Source organism: Haematobia irritans, chromosome 1 (genome assembly GCF_050003625.1).
Source record: "Haematobia irritans isolate KBUSLIRL chromosome 1, ASM5000362v1, whole genome shotgun sequence".
NCBI lineage: Eukaryota > Metazoa > Arthropoda > Insecta > Diptera > Muscidae > Haematobia > Haematobia irritans.
The window spans coordinates 3,524,381-3,537,598 of record NC_134397.1 but is presented as its reverse complement, the minus strand read 5'-3'; the positions used below and the strand labels follow the sequence as shown (position 1 = coordinate 3,537,598).

Below are 13,218 nucleotides of genomic sequence, written 5' to 3'. Positions count from 1 at the left end.
AACACACTATCCACTGAGCTATGTAGCCGTTATTGTCATCAATATAAGTTATATTTATATAGCATAGCTTGCGGCGCCCACGAGCCGATTAAACAAAGTTTATTTAACAGAAAAATACATTTAGTTGGGCACCGTGGAGCAGTGATTGCTACGTCCGACTTGCATGCCAAGGGTCGTGGGTTCGATCCCTGCTTCGTCCACAGTGTTTTTTGACATATATTCCAGATATGGTCGGCAGATTCCGAAAAAATGTTCAACATTACGTTCTACTATGTTAAATTTTTACTATGAACTGTAAAATGTGTCTTATTAAAGACCTAAAGTCAGAAAAGAACAGTGTTTGATATAAACGAAATGGACTGTGTTGTTGGTTCAAAAATAACTTTTTTTTATCGAAAAAAGAAAAATTTTGTAATTAACGAATTTTTTTGGTGATAAAAGTGTATACTTTTCGAAGCAATTCAAAAAATTCTAACAAAAGAAAAACGTTTTCGGTACACGTTTTCCAAACGTTTTTTTTTCTTTGCGTGTATTTAGCATACTTTTACATTATATATTATACGTTTATATAATATATTAAGTTTATTAAATCATGTCGCCAATGATGTATACATTCATTAAAAAATTTACCAAAATCTAGGTACACCCGAGGTGTATGAAAAAAGCTAGCCCTTGGACCCACTAGGGGCCTGGAAAAAGTTGCGTATTTATTTCCAAAAAAGCGATTTGGAACCACTGTGGATTATTCAAACTAACAGGCGCTGGTTGATGACATTGTAATGGTATCATGACAGCTAACAAAAATCTAAAACAAACAAGAAACTTTGATGGACATCACAACACAAAACATGTTCGTATCACAAATGGTATAAAAATTTCAAAGATTTCCACTCATACTGGTTTGCAGGTATGCCGGCTTTCTTTGATATACGTTGGTCGAACCCTCCCCAAACCATAGAATTGCCCTGGTCAATTCATCCCGAAACACCCCAAAAATTCAACTAATCTAATTCTTTAATTTTGTAGTGTGATGATTGCGATAATTTGTGTATTCTAGGTGAATTTCCATAGGAGTAACTAAAGAATTCATGAAGCAATTTTGAAAGTACTTGAAGAATTTTAAAAGTATAAATTGCATAGCTTACATTATTTGAACTTTGCATTGTCGTTAAATAATTTTAACTCAACCTTAGGTTTTGTTTAATTTTAATTATGCTAAACTGTAGATATTGGAATACATATACTTTCTTTAACAAAACTCGAATTTCTGTCAAGATTAACCGTGGATTGTCTCTAATATTTTTTTATTTGCTTTAAAAGAAACTTTTGTTGTGTCAAAGGAAAACTTCGCTTTCAGTATAGGCTTAAATAAATAAATAAGTATTTCCAATTTTAGATTTTACGTTTTTGAGGAATCGCCCATATGTAGACGAATATTTTTCTTTATTTATTTGTGTTTTGAGAATTATTGTCAACATGCCAACAAGATGTTATTTGAAATGCCTTAAAGGGTATACCTGGGAATACTAATTCTTTTGTGCTTACTCAACATATCTTAGTGATTTTTTGTTTGTCTCTATTAAATTCAAAGTTCACCAGAGGGCAACACATGTGCTTAGATTAGATATTAAAATCATTTAAATATTGTACACACATGTTGGGGAATAATGGAACAAATAAATTCAATTCTTTGCAATAAAAAACATTTTTGTAAAAAAGGTTTATATATAGTAAATGTTGGATATTTTATGGTTGGTTTGGCTCATCGTGGTTTTCTTTTCTATAATTTACATTTTTGAAAATCACTTATTTTAAAGCTCCTCTTCTCTGAGTTAACGAAACTCTTAGGAGTCATTTCTTATAGTCTAATGTAGAATATCCTTTAATTTTGGACTAAATTATGTAAATCTATGTAGGAATTATTTATGTGCCTTATTACACCAAGCTAATCCGATTAATTTTATCTTTTTGGCTTTGCATGTTGCTTTTGATTTAGGAATTTTATTTAAGGCTTGACGTTGAAGCAAACGAATCAAGAAATTATCAAAGTAATCTTACAATTACACACATTCTACATTGGATATGTGAGTGTGTCATTATGGTGGGAGTAAATGTACCAGTGGAAGATTTCATTGGTTTATGTGGATGTTTAAGTAATAAATGGTTGTGTAGAAAAAATATATACATATACATGCGTGTGTACATATAAGTGACTCCATATATTGCTTAGCCTGGCTTCGTATCTCAGTAATTCGTCATTTTGCTCTCTTACTTATATACCTACTCTCCTTATTATCCATATTAGTTTAAGTAACCTTGTTGTGGCTATATGTCTGTTAGTATTATGTTCAGTTTATGTTGTTTAGACACTTTGAACGGTGACGGCCTTATAATGGCTATGAAACTTTGCGCTAGACATTGGTACATCTCTCTTTCTCTTTTTATCCAACAGTTTGTGAAGGAAGTTGTTGAAAAAAAATATTGTGTTAGAGGCTTTCAATGGTTATATCACTGCAAACATTTTCTAGCGAAAGTATATCTAAAAAAATTCACCATTCACCGGAGACATTACCTTCTTATTAAGTTAGAGTTTCCATTCCCACTACACTACATAGTTCTTGAGGAATCAAACAAGTACCTAAAAGAAGTCTAAAAAGCGATAGCTATTTTTTTTTTAAATAAGAGAGACCGATCGTTGAACTGAGAATATAACGTTTACAAGTCAGAGATTCTCGCTCTGTGCCACTAATGTTGGCTGATTCATAGAGACTTTTTACGCAGACATACTACTCACCCAACAAAACACGTCATTACCAAATAATCTTGGAGGTGAACTAGTACCAAATTGGTAAGTAATTAGTATGCAATTTAAATCATGGTTACTTTGACAAGGACACGTCCTGCATGTACTTCTATACAGCATTACAAAGAGCTCAATTGTACACGGACGAAAAAGACTGTTTTTCATATGTTTGCGTGTAAAAATTATATGTTTGGAACTCAAATTTTTTAACACAATATTTTTAAGTGCAATCATATAATGTTCATAAACTAGCATAACATGTTTGGGACATATATGTTAATATGTTACAACATATTATGTTTGGGACATAAAATGTTTGTAAATATAATATGCTTATATGCAAATATATATTAATTTAGAAATATTCTGCAAACATATATGTGTTTAGAAAGAGAGACCTAGAGAGTATGCTGCAAGTAAAATAATGGAAGTAACCAATTGGCGCCTTAAAAATATATCCACACAAAGAAAATTTCATTAAAATTTTTTTCTACCAGTGTATGCCCTAAGGTGAATCATAATATGTTTGAACAATACAAACAATATTTTGTTTGGACAAATCCTGAAAATATATATGCTTGAAGCAAAATGTATTTGGGGTATATGTTACAGAAGCAATTCTTTTTGAGGGTGTATAAAGTTCAATGACCGTACACATAAATTGAATATAAACTAACGCAAAAGATAATTTTCGTACAATTCCCAAAAAGTATGGTTAAAATGGTCATGATTTGGCACCAGTGATATTGTTCTTTACATTTAGTTCATTTTTATACCCTGTGCCACACTGTGGAACAGGGTATTATAAGTTAGTGTATATGTTTGCAACACCCAGAAGGAGACGAGATAGACACATGGTGCCTTTGTTTGCCAAATGCTCAGGGTGGGCTCCTGAGTCGATATAGCCATATCCGTCTATCCGTGAACACATTTTTGTAATCAAAGTCTAGGTCGCAGTTTTAGTCCAATCGACTTCAAATTTGGCACAAGTATGTGTTTTGATTCAGAATAGAACCCTATTGATTTTGGAAGAAATCGGTTCAGATTTAGATATAGCTCCCATTTATATCTTTCGCCCGATATGGACTAATACGGTCCCAGAAGCCAGAGTTTTACCCCAATTTGGTTGAAATTTTGCACTAGGAGTACAACTAGTAGTGTAGTCAAGTGTGCTAAATTTTATTGAAATCGGTACAGATTTAGATATATCTCTCATATATAGCTTTCGCCCGATTTACACTCATATGACCACAGACGCCAATTTTTAGCTCCGATTTAGTTGAAATTTTGTAAAATCGCCACTGCTTAGTCGAAAAGTTGTAAAAATGACTCCAATTTTCCTAAACTTCTAATACATATATATCGAGCGATAAATCATAAATAAACTTTTGCGAAGTTTCCTTAAAATTGCTTCAGATTTAAATTTTTCCCACATTTATACCCTGCGCCACACTGTGGAACATTACTAACATTGTGTTTCACCCTAGTGCAGTAGCCGACTTAAATTTTCAGTCTATAGATTTTGTAGAAGTCTATCAAATTCTGTCCAGATCGAGTGATATTTAAATGTATGTATTTGGGAAAAACCTTTATATATAGCACCCAACACATTTGACCGATGTGATATGGTATCGAAAATTTAGATCTACAAAGTGGTGCAGGGTATAATATAGTCGGCCCCGCCCGACTTTAGACTTTCCTTACTTGTTTCTTCTATGAGAGGGTATAATTTCGTGAGTTGTAGTTATGAAGTAGAGGTGTGCACGTGAGTAATAGTTTACTCACGCTCACGCACACTCACGACTGAAAAATCATACTCACGCACACTCACGTACGATATTTTTTGGTAGGACTCACGTTCACGCACACTCACGAAAAGAAAATTTGTACTCACGCACACTCACGCACGAAAAGGTCGTGACTCACGAAAAATACCGTGACACACGTAAACTATCGTGACTCACGAAAAATATCGTGACTCACGAATAATTTTATGATTAATTTACCTTACCGAAGTGTCTGAAAACATGAGCATTATTAAAATCGAGAGTGTTATTAAAATCTTAACATCCCAGGTGTCATTAAATTGTAATTGAATTTAACTCGTAAGCGTTTTATGTTGGCGAGCAGGAATATTTTCGTGAGTGTAATTCGTTACTCACGCACACTCACGAAGATGTTTTTTTCGTGACTCAAGCTCACGCACGACATTTTGGTTTGTTAATCACGCTCACGCACACTCACGCTGTTGTCATGAGCGTGACTCAGGACTCACGCACGAATCACGAACATTTTCGTGAGTCACGACAATTTCGTGTCACGTGCACACCTCTATTATGAAGTACACCAGGGCATTACATTTTGCATGGTTTCAACAACTCTTTGTGGAAATCTCAAAATGTGGAGTACAAGTTAGTTCATTTTGCGTACGAAGTAGTTCAATCTTTTTTTTGTGTGCGCTACCTACGCTTGTTGCTTGATATTGACTCTTTACGAGCACATAATCTTAATGAGGTGTTATTAAAATTGTATTTATTTTTGAGATTTTTGTCCCTGTTAGAGTCGATTTTTTTGAAAACGGAAACTCCCCATAAGGTAGTGGACTTTGTCGTTTTTGAACTTGAGATATTGCTACCAGAAAGACACCAAATTGTACTCATAAGACGATAAAATGTTCTCGTAAATGTTTACTGGGTTGTGGTGTGTATATACACTCACAAGCAGTAGTAGTAGGCAAAAAATAATCTTTTAATAGAATAATACAGACCCTCTCATACTAAATAGCGCATTTAAGTGATGCAAACGTTTTCTGTTTGAAAATCTTCATTTTTAAGATTTAATTATTAGGAAGGAGCTAACACCAGATGGGCCACCAATACGAAAACCAGAATAAAATCCACTTATTTTCCGGTATTTATCATTCAATTCTTTAAATTCTTTAAGGTTAATTTAATTTAAATAAAATTGATTAATTTTGTGGCTATATAAATCGACTTTTTGAGAATAAATTAATATTTAATTAATTTCGTTTGATCATCAAATGCTTAATGCTGTCGACCAACATTAAGTTGGCATCACTGTTCGTATTTTCTGTTTGCATTTGTGTCTGAGATTTCCTTGTTTGTTTATAAGATGCCTAAGGTGTGTAAAAGGAAAGTGGGCAGTGTCGGTTGGTTCTAATTCTATGTAGTAATGCTAAGTTCTAAATAATTCTATGCAATGAGTAAAGCAACAGATTAAAAACATTAAACTCGTTGTTGACTTTGATCTGACCTTGGAGTTATTTGAGTTTGTTATCACAATTTTACGGGCTATTTTAAATAATTGTTTGCAATTTAGGGAAGGTACACTAAAGGATTCTAGGTATTTAAAGAATATGGAGCATTATAGAATATTTTGACTTCATTATTATTGGGAATTAACGATCATTTTGATACCCTGAACAAAAAAAAAAATTCAAGGTTTTGCAAGTATAATCTTGTGAGAATATTTTTATCAAAAACTTGAAAAGCTTTAGGTTCTCTTAAGTCGATCTATTTGGTGTACTTCCATCAGTCTGTTCATTTGCAAAATTCAAATCTCAATTCTTTACCGTCCGACAGTCAGTCTGACCATCTACATTTATTTACTGTTCGTAGAACTAAGGTCACCATTCTTTTGGTACATTTCATTAATTAGACACACTTTGAATTTTATTTAAATCGAGTTGGGTGAAATGGGCTTTCACCCATATATATAGTGCTCGATTTCTACCAATGTATGACAGTTGAATTGCGGATTTTTAAATTTGATACAGTGCGGATTTTTAAATTTGATACAGTGCGGATTTTTAAATTTGATACAGTGCCTCCAGCAGATACACACAAAAAAAATACTTTTCTAACGAACGAAAGTTTAGACAACCGAAATTCCCCTTTCTTATAAAGTATTTTCTTTAAAATCAAACAACCCCAAGTTTATAATATCCGATTCAACGATTGTCTCTAATTCTTTTTTCTAGCCTTTAAAGAAAATACTTTAGCTTCAAAATAAAAATTTGTTTCTTCTTTACGAATGAACGTAGTCATTCGATATTACTATTCCATATGGAATTTTTAAACATTTCGAAAATATTTTCAATTATTGTCAATGCTTCGCAACCATAAATAAATATTTGCGGGCAAAATTTTTCCTAAATTAAACAGCCATAAAAACAGTTTGTCCCAGAAAAAAGTCTATTAAATTTTTTCGCCAACTTTGATGTATATGGACAAAAATGTGTCTATGCTGCTTTCTTTAGTTCCCCAGTCAGTCCATTTAACACCCCGAACAAACACTGGAATTTTGTTTTTCTATTTGCTGGAAACCAAATCAATTTTTAATTAAAAACGTGCACTTTTCCAAATAGTTTTTCTGCACACTTACCTCATGGCTATACCAGCTGCCACACTTGCCACAATTATGGCCACAAGCAGAGAAGCCGAAATTGCAATGATGGCCCAACAAATGGATCCGCATTGCCACAATTGAGCTGTGCTAACCAGTAGCCAATCATCGTAGCCCGGCCTTATGGAATGGGTGATGTATGTCTTCAAATGAATTTCATGTTGCTCCAATATCAGCAGGGGTCGCCACTTAAAGGCTGCTGTTAATCCCTCGATTGGCTGTGCCGATGGTCCACCATTGTGGTTGGGGGTCGATGCTGTACTTTCCAAATATATTGGAGATTTGGCACTGGTTGTGGTGTTAAAACTTTGTTGATTTCCTGTACTGTTGACGATGTCGTTGGTGGTGCTCTTAACATTTGACGGGGCGGATGTGGGTCCTGTTTGTGACCCCTTACGTACTACATCCAAAACAATGAAATCATATTTTGGCACATGTTCTGATTCATTAATCACAGCTTTGGCGGAAGTGTTTTCCTCACCCAAGTTGAATGTTGCATTTACTCGAGGGGCCCTGTTGACATTTGTTGGCAATACATTGGCAATTAGAAAATCGTAAAAGTTGAAAAAATCTATGAAACTACGAAGCCTCTCTATTAAATGCTGCTCATGTTCCATGAAATGAGTTTGACATAGGTCTGCAATCATCAAGGTAATACTTTCGTTTCTTTTTCCACCGCCCACAGGGTCCAAGCATTGGTGATAGTTTAGACAAATTTCATTTAAATCGCCCAGGGATTCATTCACAAATGGACACCGTGCTATCCATTCACCTAACAATTCTAATTTGTTATGGGTGACATTAGCCACACTGGCTTTAGGCTCTTTGGGATGATTATCTACAGTCATTTCCGCTTCCGTTTGAATTGTAGTCGGTGTGGCCGAAGCATCTGTTTCCAATTTATCTAGCAAAACCTCTGCTGCTGATTTGTCCAAATGAATGGGCCAATCAATATTTTCTTCATTATCCCCAACATGGGACGATAAGGCCGGATTTGTTGGAGTCACAATTTCCTTGCGGTGACGTTTCTGACGAAAATTCTGGACTAATTCAATACCATTGTCATCAAAGGCCACATTAAGGAAATGGCGATAGTTGTCACTTAGCACAGTCAATAGCAGTAGATTGGACATTAAGGCCGAGTCGGGATTAATGCGTGTCAGATATTTGTAAAAGCTATTCTCGGCATTAAACGAAGTTGCCACAATGTCAATAAGTAACACCTTGGTGTACTGCAAAGGCTCCAGTAAGCTGAGTAGTCTTAATGTACTATCGTCGTTCATGGCTGCCGTAATGATGATAGCTGCAAAGAAAGTAAACATCCACACAAATACACGAGTTCAGGCAATGCTTTCATTAATACAACACATTTGGAGACATTCTCAAGTTGGCCACACTGCTCTATGGAGAGTAGGATACTTAATTAGCTGAGAGAAGCTGAGAATGTAAAGCTGGATTACCATATGCCATCATATGTTAATCCAATACTCTTCACACATTGGACATTTGAGTGTGGGTGTGTGTGTGTTTGTGTGTTCCCTTGACAGGGATGCAGTCTTCAATGCCCACTAGTATTCTAACTTACCTTTGCCAAATTTATCCTCGGCATGCAGATCACGTATGTCATCTTCTCCAATTTCAATTTTATATGGGATATGCATGTTGGCAGCTATAGCCATTGGTAATGCCCAATTTTCATCTGTAACAAACGAAATAAGACTATGTGACTTTGCCTTAATATTGGTTGAATGAGTGTGGCTATATGAATGTGTGGGTGGGTGTGTGTGTGCGTGTTAGTGTGAGTACAGAATAAAAGGTAGAATGCTCCCATTTAGAGTTTATAATGAAATGTATGGGAGGGTAGTTTGATGTGTTTGTATTGGATTAGTTTTTGAGGTCTAAGTTTACTAGGGTGGAGTGTAATGTTCAGATATCTTCACAACAGGTTGTGGTGACAAAAACAAAATCTACTGAAATTATTTTCTTTGGAATTTAGGATTTAAAAATATCAAAACGGGTGATATTTTTTATCAGGCGAATAACGATAATTTTAACAACTTTTTATTGTGCCATAACGATGCCATTATTATGGAAGAAGGATGTTGAAGATGGAGAATATATTTTCAATATGAAACTTGTTCTCACGTCGGGTTGTAATGACCCACTTCATATGATCCGACAACGTCAACCACGCCGAAAAATCTACGCTATGCTTTATTGGCAGCAGCGTGGGTCATATGCGTGTGAATCGAGGAACGGACTGCAATTCTGGTAACATTTTCCTGAGACTCACACGGTGTAATCGAGTGCCTGGTGATGGGTAAATTGTTTATAGAGATACAATGGATCAATGAAAATAGACAACAAAACTGACAAAAAAAACTTTTTTTTGGTTGTAATACATATGTAGTAGCAGCCAATAGTCCATTGTGATACCATAAATGGTTAGGTTAGGTATTCTGGCAGCCCGATATTTCAGGCTCACTTAGACTATTTGAAATACTCAGAAATTTCACCATCATTACTGAGAGAGGATAATCCACCGTTTTTGGCGTTTGATCGAAACTACACTGAAAAAAAAGCATACTCGGTTCCAAAGATTTTGTCTTTACTTTAAAAAATTTGGTATTGATTCCGAGCCAAAGAAGCGGAGAATACAAGTAAGGATACTTTTAAGACACAATTCTCTTTTAAATTTAGGTTTTGTGTACTTGCTTCTAGGAAGCAAATTTTAATTTTTCGCTTTCTCAGCTTTTTTTCTTCATATGCTATCAAAGTCCTTTAAAAACGAGTTAACGGCGACTTTATTTTCCAAATTAAGACTCGACTTCCAGTGGAAATTATGCTATGTTTGAAGTAAAAAACTTCTTTAAAATAAAGTTTTGAAAAACATGTCCTATATTTGAACGATTTTTTGCTTTGTAGTCAAGATGCAATAAGACAAAAAATTTAAAGACAATTTCATTAAATTTAGAGAATTTTCTGAATTATTAAAGTCAAGTTGACCTTAGCCTATAATTTTTTTCTTTCATGTTAAGATACCCATTTTTAAGTCAAATCACTTAATTATAAGGACAATACGACTTCATTGAAAAGTTTATCGACTTTTGGACAAGGAAAATAACTTTATTTTAGAGAAATGCGTCTTCTATGCTAAGCAAAATTTGTATTCGTATTTTATAGACATGAAATCTTTGACCTCACGACAATATTTTTTTCAGTGTAGGTTTGAACCCACGATATTGTGTATACAAAGCTGCCATGGTAACCATTGCACCACGATGGCTCCCAAATGGTGAATTTCTCTCTTATCAGTGTGTACTGCCCATTTTATGTTAAGCTCTGTTTTAACGTTTGAAATGCCTAGAAAAGGCTCACTTAGACTATTCAGTCCATTTGTGAACTTCTCTCTTATCACTGAGTGCTGCCCGATTCCATGTTAAGCCCAATGTCCTTTTTATAGCCGAGTCCGAACGGGGTTCCACATTGCAGTGAAACCACTTAGAGAAGCCTTGAAACCCTCAAAAATGTCACCAGCATTACTGAGGCGGGATAATCCACCGCTGAAAAACTTTTTGGTGTTCGGTCGAACAGGAATCGAACCCACGACCTTGTGTATGCAAGGCGGGCATGCTAACCATTGCACCACGGTGGCTCCCAATCATTGTACTAAGGTTGGATCTATATAGAAAATATATACACATCTGCCCTATCTACAATACTCGTAAATATTGAAGCTTTGTAAGTGATGTGGTTTTTATGAATCTTGTCTGTTCGTCTGTCTTTCAATAATGCCGTCCATCTATCTGTCTATCTGTGAAACATTCAAACATTTACGATTTTGGACGACTTAATGAAGTTCGAGAGAATTTAGTGATAGCGATCCACTCTTATGTCTTTGTTTGACTTTAATAAATGTAAATTTAAATGATATCATCAGCCTAAGGGAACTTTCATTTCATTTCAATTATTTTCGATTACGGAAGTCGAATAGTCAACGATTTCGAAGAACAAAAAGTGTAGGGAAAAAGGATAATGGGCCCAAAGTAAATATTGTAAACGATTTACCTTAATTTAATATTAAACCTTTTCAATATACATCTACTTATTTATTGATTTAATCATTGAACATATTATATGTCCAAACGGAAAAAAATCCTTTTTAATTCCATACATAGAAAAAAATATCGAAACCTGTAAGTCACAGATTTTAATATGAACTGCTTCTATTTCCTAGAGGATAGTAGTATAGGCAAAGAAAAATATTTAACGAAATTTTAGACAAACATAATATTTATAAAATGTATGACAAAGTCTGTTCTCAATATACATATTTTATTTCTATTTTATCAGCTGTGGAGAAGCTGAGCAAACAATCCTTACGTTTTGATATTAGATCCGTTTTATTGCTGTATAAAAATTCAGATTTCCTTTTAAAAGTTTTTGTTGACATAAATGGACATTATGCTCCCGTTTATCTTAGTTTTTAATTTTCATAGTCCTGTATCGATTCTGGGTATTTTCTAGAATGGTTTTGGTTTTACCCTAACACTGGTTTTGATACCTGTTGCTGTTCATAAATTGTCTCGATAATACCATGCCTTACGACATTGTATTGTAGTTTATGTTAATTCGAACAACTTTATAACCTCTGACATTTCATGGTAAATAATTCAATTCACACATATTCTGAATTCAATTTATTTGCATAAACATTTCATGTGTATGGCATGCTTGTCGTATGTTCAAGAGCATGGATGGATTATATGGAATTGAATGGCATAAGAGTTTACTATCAACAGATCATATAGTTATTACAGCTTAATCCTATGGATAAAACAATGAATTTACTGACAAAATAAATTATTATATATGTTGAATAATTTATTTTAAAAGGAGAAAACAGATTATGAGATTTTCAAAATTATGATACATATACAATTTTACCAGAATTTAAATTTTTCAAAAGTAAGCTGGCCAAATATTAGGTTTTGATTTAGACTTTCACAGGTAAGGACATCACACCCACAGAGATCAATACTATTCATCTTCAAATTAGAAGATGATATTTTACGTTCTTCGAATTTCTACCAGAAAGACGGATATGACCCAGAAGGTCATGAAATGTTATACATTTTATTGCTATCCACTAACTTCAGTCGGATATTCAGACTAATTTCTGAATATCGATATTACAAATTCAATACAACTGTTTACATATTTTAAATTAATGATTTTATATTTAAACTTAAATATTTACGTATACATTTTATTCTTCGAATTTGATTAAATGATATTGATTTATTTTTGTAATTTTTAGGCTTAATTCCATGACAGGAAAACCTAGTAATGGGATCTTAAATGCTAATGATTTGTTTTTGTCATTTTTCAAACTCAATTTCATGCCAGTAATACCTAATAATGGGATTTATAAATTATGGCATTAACTATTTCAATAGGATTTGAAATTATTTACCTCAGGCAAATTCAAAAGAATGTGGGTACAAATTCTCGCCTTTCATTAGGAACTTAAAATTTCTATGGTCATTACTATAATCCTTCTTGTCTACTAGCTATTGGTCCTTGGCGAGCACATGACGTTACACAAATAGCAATTCATGAAAGGTGTTAATGTTCTTCAATTTATCCTCACTCTATTGGATTCATGAATGAGTTCGTACACCCAAGACCCTTATAGACAAGGCACAATTCTCGTTTGGAAATTCATACAAATCATAATAAAATAGTGTTATGGGCTGTGGAGTCATTACCATCATAAATGTGTCACAAAGGTATTGTAAATTATCTTTTCTGGTATGAAATCCTTTGTTGGTCATAATAATAGTTTGTTTATGAATAAATTGTTGTGTTTGTGTAGGTGTGCTGTATACAGAATGCCCTATTTGTATTGGTCTAAATAAGTATATAAATGGGTACTTTGTTCACATACTTTAACCTGGAAAATTCAACAATTTTCCGGTATTGAAATA

General features: G+C 33.9%; 1 protein-coding gene across 1 annotated transcript in view; it reads right to left on the bottom strand.

The window, feature by feature from the left end:
• The window catches only part of LOC142220913 (uncharacterized), an 86,207-nt gene that overhangs the window by 5,285 nt on the left and 67,704 nt on the right, over nucleotides 1–13,218 (bottom strand). Inside the window, exons 5-6 of the mRNA XM_075290325.1 lie at nucleotides 8,814–8,927; nucleotides 7,208–8,531 (exon numbers count right to left, since the gene is read on the bottom strand). Of these exons, the coding sequence (XP_075146440.1) occupies nucleotides 7,208–8,531; nucleotides 8,814–8,927 (1,438 nt within the window). The remainder of the gene's footprint in view (nucleotides 1–7,207; nucleotides 8,532–8,813; nucleotides 8,928–13,218) is intronic.